Here is a 20,987-nt window from a genome sequence, read left to right on the forward strand (position 1 = left end):
GATAACGCCATCTAGCGGCAATTATTACGACATTTCTCCGTAACAATGTTCCCACTTTCCCCCACGTCTTATTTGAAAACAAACTAAAAAAATGTGTAAAAAAATCAATTTTTTGACCCTGATATAGAAGTAAATTCAATTTCAAATGAATGTACGGAACTTGCCTGGGTCTGATTTTAACCTGAAACACGAGATGTCGCTAATGTCTGCTGTTTTTTTTTTGGAAATATCCCAGTATCTAACCTCCTAACCCCATATCCTCCATTTTGTTTTTATTTAATTTTCTGATTGAAGTTGTTGATGGACACCCAATAGTTTTGACTGACAGTGTATATTATATACGGAAGATAATGGTGGAAATATTTTTGTAGGTATATTGTACGTCAATCGGGGTTACAAGCACCCAAAGATAATTTTCGAAAATTACGAATACATCGTACATCGAATGAAACAAGCTCAAACGACGTGGTTTTGCAAAGATAAAAAATTTTCTTGTAGATCACGCATAACGACAATGCGCGGACAAATTTTGAAAATTTCAAACGCCAATCACAATCACGCTCCCCATTATTCGGACGAATTGGTCAAAATACGGGGGTTTGCTAAACAAATTGTTCATGTAATTCGATAATTAAAACAAAAAAAAATTAACTGAAATGTTGATTTTCAAAAGAAAAAGTTTGTTTATATTTTTTTTCTCGCCTTTATTAAACGATTTTGCAAAATTTTCTACTGGCAACACCGCATTTATCATATGCTTCTACATGTCAATTATCGTAGATCAAGACAAAAATTATATCTGGCAACAACGCAATTATCTCAAGATCTAGAGATAAAATTACATTTGGCAATAGTGCAATCTTTATATGCTTACGTATGACAATTTCTTAATATCCCCAGATTTAATGAAAAAAGCTACGTTTGGCAACATCGTAATTTTCACATATTTCCTCATTTTAATTTACAAACTACCAAAGTCTGGCAACAGCGCAATTTATAAATGCATCTGTATAGTAAACTACGTTTGGCAACAACGCTTCTGTTAATCGTTGTCCAATTTTTGCGTAGATTTGGGGAAAAAGTTAGTTTGGCAACACCACAATTCTCATCTGTGTAGCAAATTATCATTATTATACACATTTAAGTAAAAAACTACGTTTGGCAATGTCGTAATTTCCACATATTTCCTCTCTGTAGTTTATCAAGTATGAAACAAAATCAGGTAATAGCGCCATTTTTAAATACGTCTGTATAGTAAGCTACGTTTGGCAACATCGCAACCTGTATAATTAAACGCATATTGAAGTAAAAAGTTCAACAACATCGCTTCTGTTAGTCGTTTTCCTATTTTTGTGGGAAAATTAAGTTTGGCAAGACTACAATATTCTTCTGTGTAGCAAATTATCACTTTATACACATTTAAAGAAAAACTACGTTTGGCAACGTCGTATTTATTTCCTAGTTTTAGTTTATCGAGTACGAAACAAAAGTCTGGCAACAGCACAATTGTTAAATTCATCTGTATAGTAAATCACCACTTTATACATCGTAATTTCCAGATATTTTTTCGTTGTAGTTTAGTACGAAACAAAAGTCTGCAACAGCGCTATTTTTAAATGCATCTTTGAAGCTTGGCAACATCGCAAATTGAATAATTTTACACATAGGGAAAAAGTTTAACAACGACGTTATTGTTTTTCAATTTTTCGTAGATTTTGGGAAAAAGTAAGTTTGGCAACACCACAATTTTTAAAAACTACATTAGAAGAAAGCATTAACTTTAGATTGAGCATCTTTTCTTCTACTTTTTATTGATAATAATAAAAAAATAACGTTCGCAGTTAAATTGAGTAACGAAATGTACTTTCAGAGGGCGTCATCTATTACGACAAAGCTCAAAAATACCCAAAATTGATACTGGAAATGTTCGAATATACCATAGAAAGAGTGAGTAACGAAAAAACGACTTGGAGTTGCGCATTCAAAAAGAGATATAAATGTAAAGCCAGATTAATTACTTCACGACCCGATGTTGTTAAAGTCATGAACAACGATCACAATCACGACCAAGTTAGAACACTAAAATCGCTCAATTCCCCACCAATCAAAGTTAAAATTATAAAAGCCACGAAATGAAATTGTTATTTATACGTTGGGATACAAATTTAATTCGAAAATGTTATCAAAATAAGACAAATATAAAGAAAAACGCGTCTAATTCATTTTCCCCAAATTTAGGAAAAAATTACGTTTGACAACAACGCAAAATTAATTTATTTAATACTGACAATAATTTAACATCCCCAGATTTGAGGAAAAATTACATTTGACAACACCATTGTGATTTCATATTTAGAAATTTTTTGTTTTTAATTTCAACACCCGGATACGAATATCAGAATGTTGCATTCTTAGTGTATCACACTGTATACTATTAAACACAAATTATAAAATGGAATAAAAATTTTTTCAGATAAATAAATTTTGTTTTATTATACCCACGGATTTAGTTACTGTTTTCTTTGTGTGAATTATATTGAAAATAACGTGAAAGATAAAACTAATTATCGACGAGTCGTTTATACTAATTATATTTAATTTTAGTTATCGTTTACAAAAGTTTCGAAGAAGGCATCCATAGTCGCTTAGTTTTGGACGGATACGAATATAAAATGAACAAAATGGGCTTACAAAGAATCCCATGGCATTGCGTCAAAAAACGAACTTTGTCATGTCAAGCTAAATTCACAGAAATCGACGGTGCGTTCGAAATATCAGCGCACATGCGCCACAATCATCGCCCGACTTTTCGCGGGAACTTAGACGAACTAACAGTTTCCATAGTCACTTTAAAAACTATCGATGACGTAAACGGAATAGGGGGGGGTTATTTAACCAACGATAGTTCCTCAGAAGATTTTTCTGAGGAAAGAACATTTCATAATCGGAGAAGCAAAAAAAAGAGAATGGAAATCTTACCGGAAATAAACGAGGATGAATCATGTGATTGATTTAACGCGTCATAATATAATCGGTGTTATTGTCAGGTCCGGCGTGGCTCTTTGCGTATCTATAAATTTTTAATTAATAACGTAATTTAAATAATTTTTTTTGGTATTTTAAGGTTAATCTTTGACTTTAGATAAGTGATAACTTTCCACAATAACATCTAGCGGGAAATTTTTTTGGCTTACGAAAAAAAAATTCATTGAAATTTTTTTTAAATAAAGGTGACGTTCTATTTTATTTGATTATTCCAGTGTTGCATTGAAAAAATTTATTAAAAATATGGTTAGAAAAAGTTTGACGAAATAATTTCTGAAATATGGAGCGTTGAAGTTAAACAAAGCACATCGTGAGTTTTCCAGTGTCGTATTAATTCGAAAAACTGTTGAATATTTTTTTCTTTATTAACAAATGTTAGTTATAATTAGAAAAATTTCCGTTTTTTACAATGGAGTATCAGCTAATCGATCTATTACTCAAGATTTCGCCAATATTAACAAATTAGCAAGTTTTTCAATAGTTACTTTGTATTCAGTTTCCAAAGCTCGATGTGGTGATAAATCCTCAGCTAGATACGACCCTGTAGATCTACCAATTTTTGTAGTCAAGAAAAGCTTTTTTTCAGTCTAGAATCTCATGATAATTCTTCAGTGTTCTTCTTCTACACCCTGCATTTCAGGAACGACTTTCGTTTAATCATTTCATTTTGATTTTTTTCAATAATAGATAGTGTGAAGTTTTTTTTATATTTTTTTTCGAGTTTGCAATTGTAGCATATAATAAATAAGTATTGTTTTAAATATAATTTTTTTTCAACTTGTACTTTATTGTAATATATACTTATTTGATATCAAAAAATGTGGTGTGCAGTTTTTCTCCACTTCGACCTCTTCAGTGCAATGCCTAAACAGTCCTTTACTCCTTTAAATTGCAAATAATTTACGGTTTTTTGGTTCAATCAAGTGGAAATTCTTTTTACGTCATTCTACTAGATTTTTCTGAAATTTTTAAACAAAATTGACCACCTTTTTCCACTATCCGTTTTTTTACAAACAATTCCATCTAATCATCTAAAAATAACATTCAATTACTTATTGGTGTTATCTTCATCAGAATAATCCTTATGGACGATCCAGAGCTGACATAAACTTGGATATCTGTCCTGTCCTGGTACTAGAAGTACCAAACTTGACCTAGAAATGGCAGTAGTTGTAGTAAACGATTTATACAGCGTTTGTTTCAAATTTGAAGACGCCTCGTTGTTTAGTATTCGTTCCATAGTCATCAATAGTTGAAGTTTCGTTAATTATTCTGTAATTCAACTGTAAAATATCCACAAACAACTGGTGGATGATCGTGGACTTTATTTTAAAGACTTTATCCCAACCAATATGTATGCTAATTGATCTACGAAGACCAAAATCGCAGTGGTCATCCAAATGAGGTGACGATTACAGAAATGTTGAAGAAAATCCGTCGACTGGAAATGCAGACTTAAAAGGCATTTCAAAAAGTGCGTATTAATCGAAAATTTGGACATGAGAAAACTGGGTGCTCAAAATGGAACAAAAATAACGTAGTGGGGATGTTTCATGGATGGAACGTGGATCCACCCAAACCAAAAGATCTGGACTAGACTCCAAAGAAAGCAAAGACCGTTTCATGTTGCCTGCAGGTCGGTTTTTTAGAATGCGCGTGGGAAAAACGACGATTATTGAAACGTTTTAGCGAAGAGATCAAACAAAAACGCATTTGGTTAAAAAGAAACTGTTGCAATTACCAAAATTGCTTAATTATACACCCTATTCGTCAGATTTAACCCTTTGGGATTTTATTTACTGTTACCAGACTCGTTGGTCGAAGCTTTCCCAACAATGTAGAGATGATGTTGGTTATTATGACATAAAAATGGTATGGAAGTCAATGAACATCGTTGGAAAGAGTCTTTAGAGCTAAAATAAATTATTTTTTTTTTCAAAATTGTTGCGTTTTCTTTGACCAATGTAATTCTGGTACCATCTGGTTCCTGTTTGGTTTTAAATCATTTCCAGTTTCTAATTCAATAATATTTCAGCTATTATCTTTAGAAACTTCGATGAAGGTTCAAGTAGACGTATAATTTTGGACGGATATGAATTTCGAATAGAAAAGAAAGGTATGAAAAAAGTACCTTGGTGTTGTACGCAAAAAGGGCGACGTCGTTGTATGGCTAGGTTCGTTGAAAACGAGGGTTGTTTGGAAATCACCAGAAGTATCAAACATAATCATTTACCTACGTTCCGAGGAAACATCGAAGAATGTAGTATATCTATAGTTGAAATAAGAAGAAGAGACGTTGCTCAAAAGGCACGAAAAAATGGTAAACATAGGAACGTGGTACAATTGAGAAAAACAAGGGTGAAACAAGAATTTCCGGTACTGGACGAATCTGGTTTACTGGAAATTAAAAAAATTGTTAAAATTAAAAAAGAAAAATTGTGATAATATTTTTTTTCCTACCAATATTTTTTGTCATATTTCTTTACAATAAACCACTTTTTTCAAAATTATTTTTCATTTCGTCATTACTGAAACCTATACGTTTATAATTTCGATTTCCCTTCAACCCGAATTGCCTTTTCGATAGGAAAAACTACCCAAAACGCGAGGAAAGTCAAAAAACGTTCGACTACGTTTTAATCTCTTCGATTTCTAGCAGAATTTGATCCTTTCAACGATCCACGTTTCTCAATTGATTATCTTTTGTCCACTGGTGGTAGGAACTGATTTTTAATTTAACCGAAAAGAATTAATGACGAAATTAACAATATCATTGACGAATTAGAATTACTGTCAACTATAGAATCATTTAATAATAAAAAAACAGCTTCGAAAAACGACAAACATTGAAAATAAACGTATAGTATTGATCAATAAACCTAAACGACAATTCAGAAGCTCAAAACAATGACTATGGTTTTATTTTGTGTATTTCAACAGTAGAAACGAGATTGGACGTTTCGGACCTGGTTCACCAACTGCAGTCCACTCGGATCATGATTTTGATTCCGGAATGAGGTGTGGATCCATGTTTCATCATTTATTACGTGTAAACATGATCAAACACGTTATTTTTAATCGACTATAATCCACTCCATAAAAAGTTTTCTCGTAGACGGTTTTTTGGAGTAATTACCTCGATTGGACGACCAGAACCTTCAATATCATCAACTTCTGTACGAGAACGTTTAAATTCAACAAACCAAAAAAAATGGTTGTTTTCGATGGATAACACTTTGGAAACCATTACTGAGCTTGCGCAGTATATTTTTTCATCAAAAAGCTAAATCAATACACGAAAGTTAATTTCAATTAAATAACTGTCACTTTTTTTTGACTAATGGAGATGTCGTGAAATTTTGACAGTTGGTACTTCGTAAACGTCATATGGATTTGACAATGACAGCGCCATCTGCGTGTCAATCGAATATCTTTATGTATTCTACCAGCGTCAAAATTTGCACCGACCAATATTTTCATCTATAAATTTCAATTTACAAGAAAAATTGAAAATTAAACTTTTTGTTTTATTAAATTGACTCTTTGTAATTTGGGGTCATTAAACTTTTAGAACAAATCTGTCAAAAGTCAGCTTAAAAATTGATCAGGTTCAATTTTACATCAGTATCTTTATTTTCCAAAAACCGACTCAAAAAGTAAATAAAATTTTAGTGCCTTATAGAAACCAGGTTGTGGCCCCCCATTTTTTGTCACGTCCAACGTAGACCCTCGTAGGGCTCCCCTTGGGCCCCTGGTGGTCAATATTTGGGAATCACGAATGTAGATTATAAATTCTTGCATTTAATACACGAGGTTTAACCAATGATTACGTAGTTTTAATCATTTTAAAACATTTGACTAAAAAATTTGTTTTAAAATGTGATTTATATAAAGGATTATGTAGTGGGTAAAAACCGGTTTTGTAGCTGACCAATTTCTTGTTTAGTTTGTTACAAACGATTATTAATATTTTAGATATAAATCCTATAATGTAATGGTAGTTTTTTTTTTAATTAAATATACGTTTTGCAGTAATTGTTTAACATTTTACGTGGATTCGAAGTGACTATAATATTTTTCAGATCTCTTGTACAAAACCTGTGCGTGCGACGAATTAATAATAATACACGATGGACACATATTCCGACAGGAGATGCAAAAAAAATCGATGGGAAAATTTTTCTGGGTGTGCGTCAATAGCAAAATCACCGGATGTAAATTCAAATTTCGTTTATTAGAAAATCGAATGGAAATAATAAAATTGTCGAAGCATAATCACCTCCCGACGTTTAGAGGGAATTTAGACGAATGCAGCGTCGAAATAGTCAACGTTTGTTACGTTAATAAATATTCGAAACTACCCCCGACTGTATGCCTAAAAACCCAAACTTCCCAAATGTTGACGATGTTACGAAAACCCGCAGCTCAAGATCTTCTGAGCTACTTAAATTTACAATTAATTTCCGATGAAAATGACAGTAAATCGGATGTAGGTAAAATAGAAATCTGTAATTCTGTTAATAATAAAAACGAGAAATTGGAAAGTTCCTTTAAAATAACGAATTGTCGTACTGTGATTGACGATGCCGAAAAAAACGGTTTTGCCGATATTGAAATTAAACAGGAAATCGTCGATTTAAACGACGTCCAGGTCAAAAAAGAACCAGAAGATTTCGATTTGGATAATACGTTTTTCTAAATACATTACCGGTGACAACTTATGTACTTTTGAATAGAGATGGGACGGTATCGGTACTATGGATACTCGAAAAAAAAATTTTTTCCAAAAATGAATATTTACCATATTTTGAATTTTAAACAAAAAAAAATTGGTAATTATGGTAGTTTCTAATTGATGATTTGGAAAAGTAACACGAATTGAATACTATATTTTATCTACGACTTTAGTGGAAAAAAAAACGAAAACAAATGAAAAAATATTGATTTTATCATTATATCGAGTACATAAGATTGTCCCACCAACTAGATTTCGTAGATAATTAAATAATTCATTTGAATATTGTAATCGGTATCGTACTTTTTTTTTATATATATGTATACATTAATAAAAAAATTCCAAGGAAATTTTCTTTTTTATTTGTCCTAATCCTCTCGATCATCCCCAGAAACATTTTTTTTTTGTTTCGTGACGTAAATTTTCACGAGAAATATCGAATTTCAAATTGGAAATTGAATGGAAAGATTTAGATTTGGTTTAACCACGAAATAAAAAAAATTCTGTGACCGAAACACGATCTTGGGCCGCAAAAGTTTTGGTCCAAACTATAGTTCACTTGTTGTATAACTTTTCCTGGCGATGTTCAATAAGTTCATTGTTGGAAAATCGTTGACCACCAAGTCTGGAAGCAGAAAACAATCTAAGGGGGCTAAATCTGTTGATTAGGATGCTTGTGGTAGCAATTTAAACTTTAATTTATCAATTTTGTCAATTGCAATCACGGATATTTGAGCTGGTGCATCATCTTGATAAAAAATCGTTGATAGTTTTTCTATTTTCAAGTTAGTCAATGGAAATTATCCCACGCGCAATCTCCTTTTGATTCTAAAGACTTTTCCCAGCGAAAAATCATTTATTTTTCAACATAATATCCTTTTGGTTCCAAAAACTTTTCTCTGCGATGTTCAATAAGCTGGTTGTTGGAAAATCGTTGACCACAAAGTCTGGAAACAGAAAATAATCTAAGGGGGCTAAATCTGTTGATTAGGATGCTTGTGGTAGCAATTTAAAATTTAAATCATCAATTTTGTCAATTGCAATCACGGATATTTGAGCTGGTGCATCATCTTGATAAAAAATCGTTGATAGTTTTTCTATTTTCAAGTTAGTCAATGGAAATTATCCCACGCGCAATCTCCTTTTGATTCTAAAGACTTTTCCCAGCGAAAAATCATTTATTTTTCAACATAATATCCTTTTGGTTCCAAAAACTTTTCTCTGCGATGTTCAATAAGTTGATTGTTGGAAAATCGTTGACCACAAAGTCTGGAAACAGAAAATAATCTAAGGGGGCTAAATCTGTTGATTAGGATGCTTGTGGTAGCAATTTAAACTTTAATTAACCAATTTTGTCAATTGCAATCACGGATATTTGAGCTGGTGCATCATCTTGATAAAAAATCGTTGATAGTTTTTCTATTTTCAAATTAGTCAATGGAAATTATCCCACGCGCAATCTCCTTTTGATTCTAAAGACTTTTCCCAGTGAAAAATCATTTATTTTTCAACATAATATCCTTTTGGTTCCAAAAACTTTTCTCTGCGATGTTCAATAAGTTGATTGTTGGAAAATCGTTGACCACAAAGTCTGGAAACAGAAAATAATCTAAGGGGGCTAAATCTGTTGATTAGGATGCTTGTGGTAGCAATTTAAACTTTAATTAATCAATTTTGTCAATTGCAATCACGGATATTTGAGCTGGTGCATCATCTTGATAAAAAATCGTTGATAGTTTTTCTATTTTCAAATTAGTCAATGGAAATTATCCCACGCGCAATCTCCTTTTGATTCTAAAGACTTTTCCCAGCGAAAAATCATTTATTTTTCAACATAATATCCTTTTGGTTCCAAAAACTTTTCCCAGCTATGTTCAGTAAGTTCATTGTTGGAAAATCTTTGACCACCAAGCCAGGAAACAGAAAATAATCTAAGGGGGCTAAATCTGTTGATTAGGATGCTTGTGGTAGCAATTTATACTTTAAATCATCAATTTTGTCAATTGCATTCACGGATATTTGAGCTGGTGCATCATCTTGATAAAAAATCGTTGATAGTTTTTCTATTTTCAAATTAGTCAATGGAAATTATCCCACGCGCAATCTCCTTTTGATTCTAAAGACTTTTCCCAGCGAAAAATCATTTATTTTTCAACATAATATCCTTTTGGTTCCAAAAACTTTTCTCTGCGATGTTCAATAAGCTGGTTGTTGGAAAATCGTTGACCACAAAGTCTGGAAACAGAAAATAATCTAAGGGGGCTAAATCTGTTGATTAGGATGCTTGTGGTAGCAATTTAAAATTTAAATCATCAATTTTGTCAATTGCAATCACGGATATTTGAGCTGGTGCATCATCTTGATAAAAAATCGTTGATAGTTTTTCTATTTTCAAGTTAGTCAATGGAAATTATCCCACGCGCAATCTCCTTTTGATTCTAAAGACTTTTCCCAGCGAAAAATCATTTATTTTTCAACATAATATCCTTTTGGTTCCAAAAACTTTTCTCTGCGATGTTCAATAAGTTGATTGTTGGAAAATCGTTGACCACAAAGTCTGGAAACAGAAAATAATCTAAGGGGGCTAAATCTGTTGATTAGGATGCTTGTGGTAGCAATTTAAACTTTAATTAACCAATTTTGTCAATTGCAATCACGGATATTTGAGCTGGTGCATCATCTTGATAAAAAATCGTTGATAGTTTTTCTATTTTCAAATTAGTCAATGGAAATTATCCCACGCGCAATCTCCTTTTGATTCTAAAGACTTTTCCCAGTGAAAAATCATTTATTTTTCAACATAATATCCTTTTGGTTCCAAAAACTTTTCTCTGCGATGTTCAATAAGTTGATTGTTGGAAAATCGTTGACCACAAAGTCTGGAAACAGAAAATAATCTAAGGGGGCTAAATCTGTTGATTAGGATGCTTGTGGTAGCAATTTAAACTTTAATTAATCAATTTTGTCAATTGCAATCACGGATATTTGAGCTGGTGCATCATCTTGATAAAAAATCGTTGATAGTTTTTCTATTTTCAAATTAGTCAATGGAAATTATCCCACGCGCAATCTCCTTTTGATTCTAAAGACTTTTCCCAGCGAAAAATCATTTATTTTTCAACATAATATCCTTTTGGTTCCAAAAACTTTTCCCAGCTATGTTCAGTAAGTTCATTGTTGGAAAATCTTTGACCACCAAGCCAGGAAACAGAAAATAATCTAAGGGGGCTAAATCTGTTGATTAGGATGCTTGTGGTAGCAATTTATACTTTAAATCATCAATTTTGTCAATTGCATTCACGGATATTTGAGCTGGTGCATCATCTTGATAAAAAATCGTTGATAGTTTTTCTATTTTCAAATTAGTCAATGGAAATTATCCCACGCGCAATCTCCTTTTGATTCTAAAGACTTTTCCCAGCGAAAAATCATTTATTTTTCAACATAATATCCTTTTGGTTCCAAAAACTTTTCCCAGCTATGTTCAGTAAGTTCATTGTTGGAAAATCTTTGACCACCAAGCCAGGAAACAGAAAATAATCTAAGGGGGCTAAATCTGTTGATTAGGATGCTTGTGGTAGCAATTTAAACTTTAATTAATCAATTTTGTCAATTGCAATCACGGATATTTGAGCTGGTGCATCATCTTGATAAAAAATCGTTGATAGTTTTTCTATTTTCAAATTAGTCAATGGAAATTATCTCACGCGCAATCTCCTTTTGATTCTAAAGACTTTTCCCAGTGAAAAATCATTTATTTTTCAACATAATATCCTTTTGGTTCCAAAAACTTTTCTCTGCGATGTTCAATAAGTTGATTGTTGGAAAATCGTTGACCACAAAGTCTGGAAACAGAAAATAATCTAAGGGGGCTAAATCTGTTGATTAGGATGCTTGTGGTAGCAATTTAAACTTTAAATCATCAATTTTGTCAATTGCATTCACGGATATTTGAGCTGGTGCATCATCTTGATAAAAAATCGTTGATAGTTTTTCTATTTTCAAATTAGTCAATGGAAATTATCCCACGCGCAATCTCCTTTTGATTCTCTAAAGACTTTTCCCAGCGAAAAATCATTTATTTTTCAACATAATATCCTTTTGGTTCCAAAATCTTTTCTCTGCGATGTTCAATAAGTTGATTGTTGGAAAGTCGTTGACCACAAAGTCTGGAAACAGAAAATAATCTAAGGGGGCTAAATCTGTTGATTAGGATGCTTGTGGTAGCAATTTATACTTTAAATCATCAATTTTGTCAATTGCATTCACGGATATTTGAGCTGGTGCATCATCTTGATCAAACAACGTTGACAGTTTTTCTTTTTTCAAGATACTCAATGGAAATTATCCCACACGTATTCCACGAACCGTAACCTGTAGTTAGAACGATCTTCTTTGGAACCATTTCCCCATTTTCAATCCAAAGTTTTGACGTGTGAAGCGATGGACCCACGTTCCATCAATGATTATCAAAAAACTCTTTTTCCTTTCATTGGAATTCGATGGAAACATCCCCACGACGTTGTTTTTGCCCAATTTGAGCACCCAACTTTCTCATGTTCAAATTTTCAATCAAAATGTGATGTCGCGCAACCAAATGAGTTAACCATCATTTGGTCGTGCTGAAAAATAAATTTTCTACCAATCAGACATTGATCGAAATGTAATTGATAGTCCTCATAGTCTTCTTTCTTCAAAATCCCAACACAGTATGGAGAAAACCTGACTTTTTGTCGGTTTCATAGTAGAATATTTGAAGGCCAAAGATCCTTACTATCAACATTCAAAATCACCAAAGGATAATTGTATTTACTTTGAACTTAAAACTGTACTAAATGTTCACAGTTGACTTGGTCTGCATTCTGCATGAACCAATGTTCATCCCAGTTCCGTTATAACCAGTTGTCGAGTTGAAATTTGGAATGGAAAAATGGAATTTCTTATTTATTTGAAAGAAGAAGTTATTTGGTGGGTCTGTACTGCAACCAGAACCATCTTGAAAGCTCCAAATCAAACCGCCGTATCAAAAACTAAAAGGGTTCTGCGTCCATTGGTGGATTTTCAGTTCCAAATATGTCCAACGACTAAAATTCGTTGTTGCCCGGGTGATTTGGCGCCCAAACGAACTATATCGTTTCAACATCACTCCCTAGTCTTTCTAAAATCTTCAGTACATCGTTTTAGCCCTATAAACAATTTTGGACGTTTGAAATTATTTTTCTTGTGGAATCTTTTCAAGCAGTGCCATGTCAGGCTACTACGATGCGTAATAACGTATTTTTTAGACTAAAAATGGAACGAGCAACAACATAATCCGGTACTACCAGTAGATCAATTGTCAGTAAGAGAAAGTTTTTAAAAATTTTCGACGAAATATGTTTTTCGTTGAAATAAACAAGATTGAATTGAAAAAAATAGCATACGAATCGAATAAACGTCGAAACTTACTAATAACACGCCACTCCACGCTACTCGACGACGTTTCATTTAGTACAACGTTACGACTCATTTTTTTGTATAATTTTGAAAAAAACAATTTCCAGTAAATTATAATGCGATAAAACTTTTTCATACAAAAGCAAAAAAGGGAAATTCACGCGTCGGTTATATCTGAGAATTATCATTCGTCCCGCGTGGCGTGTGGTGGGGTGAACGAGTACCAGACAATTGAATCAAATGGAAAGACATATGCGTGGCGTGGCATGACGTGTTGCTAGTAGATTTCGGGTGTTGGTACGATAACATTGAACTGAATAGATGGCGCTGAAGTCTGCAGGTGCTTTGTATATTAATTGCTTTCTAATGGCGTTTTTTTTTGTTGAAATTATTAATCTCAGTATTAGTTATGTCGTTTTTTAGATCAAGAAAATTGGGAATATTGGGAATTTTTTACGGAAATGACCAAAAATACTGAAGATGAAATTCTACTCGTTATGATGGAAAAAAGTAGAATCGTTTAGTGAAAAATTTCGATTATTTTTATAGGGAAAATCAATAAAATTGTTTAATCATGTTAAAAGGTGTTTTTAACCTTTTTTTTTAAGCTTCTGTTGTTATTTTAAAACATCCCCCTATTTTCGATAATACATGATGTGGTCAAAATTGATCCGGATTAATACGAGGGCTCGCATAACCTCACTTTTTAATAAACTCATAGCCATGAACGAAGGATTAGAGTCAGCGCTGTAGAAAAAATCATTTTCGTACACCGACGAGGTACTATACGCGAATTTAACATCAGCGTTGGTAATATCGAGCAATTGCCCGGTTAGAGCAAAATTACAACCAAAAGTTGTTTAGAACGATCTTAGTACCAAAAGTCCGAACTCTGAGCATTTTCCATTCAGTGCTATCCCTCCGTGGGCTTATACACTTTTTGCCTACACATTAAACTTCTATTTTCAAAATTCTAAAATTCTCTTCGGTAAAAATGCCGCGAACCCATTGAGATTTAAAACAACTGTATGGAAAATGGGATTGAACATTGACTAGTTTCCAATTTGCGTCTGTGAAATGAACGAAGCTCCATTATCCGTTAGTCCGGCGAACCATAGACGAGCGGCTCGATGTGCTCGGGTTGATTTGACACCAGTAGTTGACTCAAATACATCTGCTTCAAGTTTTCTGACTATCCAATCACTCCTGAGCTCTTGTTGGACTTTCTAAGTGATGTGGTCGCTTCTCGTTGACTCTAACCTTGACCAGCATACGTCAAACTGTCATTTCGACTAGTCCGGATCAAATTTGATCACAGGGGAAAGTCTATTGAAAAAAAATGGTAATTAACTTTTATTTTAGGAAAAAAACTAGTAAAAGTATACATTTACTATCGCAATAATTCTGCTAGGATAATTTTGGATGGTTATACGTACGGATTAAACAGAAGGTACCACGAAAAAACGTTTTGGTTGTGCAGCCATTACGCCAAGACCCATTGCAGAGGACGAGTGATTACTTTCAGTAACAAAGCAATGAGGAAAGGTCACCACAACCACGTCGAGGATAAACATCCGAATCTATTAGATCTCAACTACAAATTAATCGAAATACTAGATCCGATAAAGACTAATCAGAAATTGTATTAAACGCATTTGAATCGATCAAAAACTATTTAAAATTAATATGGTTATGGAAAAATAAACGAATTTAATTTGTCGATTGGAGCTTATTATTTATATCAACCATTTAAACAGCTCGGAATCGTTTTTGAGTCGTAGAATATCGCGAAGCGCTTCCTGGTGACTATCGACTCGAGTTTTTGCTTACAACATTCACTATCCACACTCTCTAACTCGAATTACTTCGTGGAGAGTTTAGATCGAGCGAATAGTTTCCAAATAAGCGAGCAGAACATTCTAAAGCCCGATTTAGACTGTCGTGAAGCGTTTCCTGGAAGTTCGACACGATGTCTGGCAAGCCAAAGTAGTGGAGGTCTTAACCAAGGAAAGATCCACTTGGAGGCGACGAGAGAAGGTGATAACGCACTGTCCACACTCTCTAACTCGCATTACACCGTGGAGAGTCTAGGTTGAGCGAACAGTTTCCAAATAAGCAAGCAGAACATTCTGAAGGTCGATCTAGACTGTCGCGAAGCGTTTCCTGGAAGCTCGACACGATTTCTGGCAAGCCAAAGTAGTGGAGGTCTTAACCAAGGAAAGATCCACTTGGAGGCGACGAGAGAAGGTGATAACGCACTGTCCACACTCTCTAACTCGCATTACACCGTGGAGAGTCTAGGTTGAGCGAACAGTTTCCAAATAAGCAAGCAGAACATTCTGAAGGTCGATCTAGACTGTCGCGAAGCGTTTCCTGGAAGCTCGACACGATTTCTGGCAAGCCAAAGTAGTGGAGGTCTTAACCAAGGAAAGATCCACTTGGAGGCGACGAGAGAAGGTGATAACGCACTGTCCACACTCTCCAACTCGCATTACACCGTGGAGAGTCTAGGTTGAGCGAACAGTTTCCAAATAAGCAAGCAGAACATTCTGAAGGTCGATCTAGACTGTCGCGAAGCGTTTCCTAGAAGATCGACACGATTCCTGGCGAGAAAAAGTAGTGGAGATCTTAACCAAGGAAGGATCCACTTGGAGGCGACGAGAGAAGTTTTAGCCAAGGAAGGAACCACTAAGAGACGACGAGAGAAGGTGATAGCGCACTATCCACACTCTCCAACTCGCATTACATCGTAGAGAGTCTAGATCGGGCGAATAGTTTCCCAATAAGCGAGCAGAACGCTTTATGCCCGATCTAGACTGTCGTGAAGCGTTTCCTGGAAGCTCGACACGATTTTTTGCGAGCGATAAGAGTGTTGGACATGGAGAAACGACAGAAGGTAACAGCGCACTATCCACACTCTCACTAAGCGCCCCCTAGTGGCTCTCGAGACGAAGGAACTGCTATACGAGGAGAATAAAGGCGAGAACTCATTTTCCACACTCTTGCGCTCGTTTTCCATCGTGTAGTTTAGAGTTAGACACTAAAAGGTAACTTTTTTTGGATTTTTGCGTATTTTTTTCAAATTTCATTATAAAAAAGTCTAAAAAATTCCCTTCTCACTATAAATCGAATTGCTCTCTACTGTATTCGAGTCGAGCAACCTCAGGTTATGCTTGGGATCCGAGCTCCAAATCTACGAACAATACTCCAAAGATGGACGATTCTGAACAAAACCAGAACCGAGCTGCAGTATCAGCCTTCTGTGTAAAATAGCAGCTGTAACCTGCATTCTACAAAGAAAAGTTTTTTTGTCGAATATTCCTCCTTGTACATTTTGTTATTTGCTGTGGAATTAAATACGCAATGAAGAATTTGTTTTTTTGGCATTGAAGTGCTCGAATATTTCCGGAATTTTGATTTTTCGTGTCGTGTATCATCAGACTGTGATCTCATGTAGAACATGTGAAAACAAGTCGATTCGTGTCCAAATCGTTTTACGTTGAAATGTAATTTGTTGAAAATCGGTTCAAAATAACTAATTTTCAGGTGTGGTGCATTTTTTGAAAGGTAACAAACATCCTAAAATGATCGTTGATTCTTACGAATTTATGTTAGAAAGAAGATTCACCGATAAAAGTATTTGGTGTTGTACCCACAAGATAAAATCGAAATGTAAGGCAAGGTGCTACACGTACGGTCAAGTAGTCGATGTAAGAGTCGGAGAACACAGCCACGGACCTTCCATGAATGCTTATTCGGCTAGTTTATTTTCCCAAACTTTATCCATTATTAGACGACCCAAAAGATATTGATAAATAAATTTCATTATAAAATCACCACGAGTTTTTTTTTCTTTTCTTAAAAATCGTATTGCTCTAATCCCTCAATCGTCCTACAAGCTGTTGCGTCCATAAATAATCGAATCTCCGGAAACGTCTTTAGGGTTTTCCTGAAAAAAACTGCTGATGAATTAGTGGTAGATGGATGTTCTTCATGGGTTGATGATGAGCTTTCACTGAAGGGTTTTGGGTCAAAATAGGATAAGAACTTCTTGGACTAAAGCTGCTGCTTCTAATTAGCGTAATCGGCCATTTTGTATTTATTCATAAAGTCTTAACTTTCTACTACCTCATTGTAGACTCAATCGTTTTAAGGTAACCAATGGAGAAAGGTTATTTGAAAATTTTACATATAGAATTGCCTCAAACGGTATGTCGAACAATTTATAATTTCATTTAATGGTCTGGAACAACTTATAATATCCTAAAATGATCTTAAACAACTCGGAAGTTTCTGGAATCTTTCAGGAAAAATTAGAATTGTCTGACGAACAAATTATAATTTTATTTAATAGTCTGGAACAACTTATAATTTCCTGAAATTATCAGGAACAGTTTGAGAATGTTCCTAAATCGTTTAGAAACTATTAGAATTGTCCCAAACGGTCTGTCGAACAATTTATAATTTCATTTAATTGTATGGAACAACTTATAATTTCCTGAAATTATCAGGAACAACTTGAAAATGTCCCGAAATCGTTCAGGAACTAATAGAATTGTCTAACGAAAAATTTATAATTTTACTTAATGGTCTGGAACAACTTATAATTTCTTAAAATGATCTTAAACATCTCAGAAGTTTCCGTAATCGTTCGGGAACAATTAAAATTGCTCAAACGGTGTATCGAACAATTTATAATTTCATTTAATCGTCTGGAACAACTTATAATTTCTTGAAATGATTTTAAACAACTCAGAAGCTACCGCAATCGTTCGGGAACAATTAGAATTACCTCAAATAGCCTGGAGAACAATGTATAATTCTATTTGATGGTTTGGAACAACTTATAATTTCTTGAAATGATCTTAAACAACTCAGAAGCTTCCGTAATCGTTCGGGAACAATTATAATTACCTCAAATACCCTGGAGAACAATGTATAATTCTATTTGATGGTATGGAACAACTTATAACTTCTTAAAATGATCTTAAACAACTTAGTATTGACCGAAATCGTTAGGGGATGATTAGAATTGTCTCAAACTGTCTGTCAACCACTTTATAGTCGTGATTTATTATCTCTTTCGCTTTTGGTACCTACGAAAATCCTTTTATCCCAATGTGCCTCTTCTTTACGTTCAAACAGCTAAATGATAAAGGATATCCTTAAATCAAGCTAAATATGTACGAAAATTTCATCTTAGAGATATTTTTTTTTTCATTAGGAACGTTTTTTTAGGTATAGTCTACTTCTTGAGCGCCACCAAACATCCTAAAATAATATTCGAGGGTATCGACTATAGTTTACATATAAAATACGCCCAAAGAACCACATGGCGTTGTACCCATTACTACAGATGCAAATGCCCAGTTAAATTATCAACGTCGGGTAAACGGGTCGAAGTGCTCGGTAATCACAATCACGTTCAATCGAAACTAAATTTAGACTTTAGATCGATGGTTCCGACTATAGTAGAAGTCGTTAGATTACCCAAACCTAAATAAATACATATATTAAATTCAATTTTTACCAAACTGCAAAAATTCGCTTGACCTTCAACAATGACGTGGAGATTGGAATCTACAACTAGGAAGTCAATTTTCTTGGAACTCTGCGAATTTCTGTGCAAAACACTTTTTTTTAACTTATTTTGAAGCTTCTATAATATTTTCTTCTACTTTTCTCAAAATATTTTCACTTAACGTCATTGATTTCGAAATATTAAAGCGATGCTTGCCCTATTAACGGCATCCCCTCGTAATGAACAATGGACTCGTCCGGACAGTGTCGTAGAATAGTTTGTTTATTTTTTAGAATCTAATAGAAAATTCGATTATAAACAATAAAATCTTAATTATATGATATAAAACCATGGTTATAATTTATATTCAATTTTTTATTCATTTCCAAGTTTATAAACCTGACAATGCTGCATTAACCTCAATCAAGTATGGCGGAAATGAAAATAAAATAGGCGCGTGAAATATTAACATCAGAACTACACGTAAAACACCATCAATTATGTTTATTTTTCTCAATCAATTTTGTGCTGATTATTGTCGTAATTTCCATTAACAAAATGTAAGTTATCGCTTTTTATGAACGTATAATATATTTGTCTATGTTTAATATATTTTCAAGTGTATACGTCTTTTAGATTCAACTGGTATTATATATTTCGACGTAGGTACAAAAAACCCCAAAATAATCGTGGATGATTACGATTTTAATATGGCTAGAAAAACGAGTACGAAAACGATGTGGATTTGTTCCGGGTATTATAAAACGAAATGTAGAACTCGTGCCACGACCAGTGGTAGAATGGTACACGTGACAGGAAAACACAATCATTTTCCCAAACATAAAGGAACTAAATTCACTAATATGCTGTCACAAGAAGTGACAATTTTACGATTTGATAATACATAACAGGTTAATTACAACGTGAATAAAAATCATTTTTTTATGTAATATGAATTATTTATTTTAGAATGTTTGTTAATTTGAAGATTGTCTTGGAATAAACATTTTTTTCTGCTTTAATCTTGTTTTAATGTGCGTATAAAATAATTCTTGGATGACTATTACCTATTTGGCAACGGTGCAAGTTATTTATAGTTGTAACTTCAGCTTGTGCCGGAAGTACGAAAGTAAATTCATCTCATCAATATTTTGGAACGGTTTATCTCAAAATTAAAATTTTATCAGTTTTGTTTTAGTTTGTAGATATTATTGAGATTGCAGATCTGAATGAAAAGCACATCTATAAAGAATTGAGTACCTCAACAACAGAATTTTACTTGTCACGTTACTTTTAAATGTGTCACGTGTTTTCTTACGTAAAGATAAGTTATAACTAAAAATTCTGTCTGATTACGATGTGCTGATGCTTTGTAATCTTCAAATCATAAACTCAAATTATAATTTTTGACGCTATTTAGATGATTTTTTTGTGTAAAAAACAGTAAGCACCACTTTCGAAATTATTTGGTCGTAAAATACCGCCAACTACGATCACTGTCGATGACCTATGACGTGAACCAGCTGTTTCTCGTGTCCGAACGCAGTGTTGCTGGCCAGTTATTTATTCTTGGAATTAAATAAAAATCAGTCAGTTCTTTGTGATACCCCCTCTTTTATACGACAATTTATTAATCAGTTTAATGTATGATAATAAAAATACTAATAAATTTCAATGTTTTTCTTTTTATTTAAATAAGAATGAGAATTAAATAAAGAGTAATATCAATAATTAATTTTGTAGATATTGTCTATTTTACAGTGGGAAAGAAATACAACGCAAAATTAATTTTACACGGCTACGATTTTACTAAAGAAAGAACAACCGAAAATAAGACGTACTGGACTTGTACTAATTACTACAGAACGAAATGTCGAACTCGATTGACCAGCTCCGGCCTGGCCATTGTTGTTAATCACGATCATAACCATCCACCTACTTATAAATCTTTCGAAGGAATGTATTGCAAACATGTAAACATTTTCAAAAATAAATACATGCGTACTAAATAATTGAAAAGTTTTTTTTTTCAAATACCGAACTTTTCAGCGTACACCATTCAGAAATTTATTCAAGGTCAACGCAGTTTTTTCTATTTATCTCGAAAACCAGTTTTATCGTTAAAATATATCAGACAAGATTTTTAGATCATAAAATTCTCTATAAAAATCATTCAGACACTTCTTTTCTTACGATTCACCGTTCACGAGCCAAATCTAACAAGTTGTTCGCGCGGGAACTTCAATTCAT

General features: G+C 33.6%; 1 protein-coding gene across 43 annotated transcripts in view; it reads left to right on the forward strand.

Annotated features, from left to right (window-relative positions):
- The window catches only part of LOC130449791 (modifier of mdg4-like), a 79,134-nt gene that overhangs the window by 25,637 nt on the left and 32,510 nt on the right, over positions 1-20,987 (forward strand). Inside the window, exon 5 of one of the 43 annotated variants that reach the window (XM_056787800.1) lies at positions 7,128-8,130. The exons of 32 other annotated variants lie outside the window; for them this stretch is intronic. In XM_056787800.1, coding sequence (XP_056643778.1) covers positions 7,128-7,744 — 617 coding nt within the window. In that variant the 3' untranslated portion in view covers positions 7,745-8,130. Of the gene's footprint in view, positions 1-371; positions 2,483-2,604; positions 3,829-5,080; positions 5,553-7,127; positions 8,131-14,578; positions 14,937-16,762; positions 17,053-18,454; positions 19,088-19,373; positions 19,760-20,480; positions 20,757-20,987 lie in introns of those variants that run through there. 10 more of the 43 variants (XM_056787852.1, XM_056788050.1, XM_056787844.1 and 7 more) reach the window with 10 other exon arrangements.

The sequence above is a fragment of the Diorhabda sublineata genome, chromosome 1 (genome assembly GCF_026230105.1).
Source record: "Diorhabda sublineata isolate icDioSubl1.1 chromosome 1, icDioSubl1.1, whole genome shotgun sequence".
In the NCBI taxonomy this organism is placed as follows: Eukaryota; Metazoa; Arthropoda; class Insecta; order Coleoptera; family Chrysomelidae; genus Diorhabda; species Diorhabda sublineata.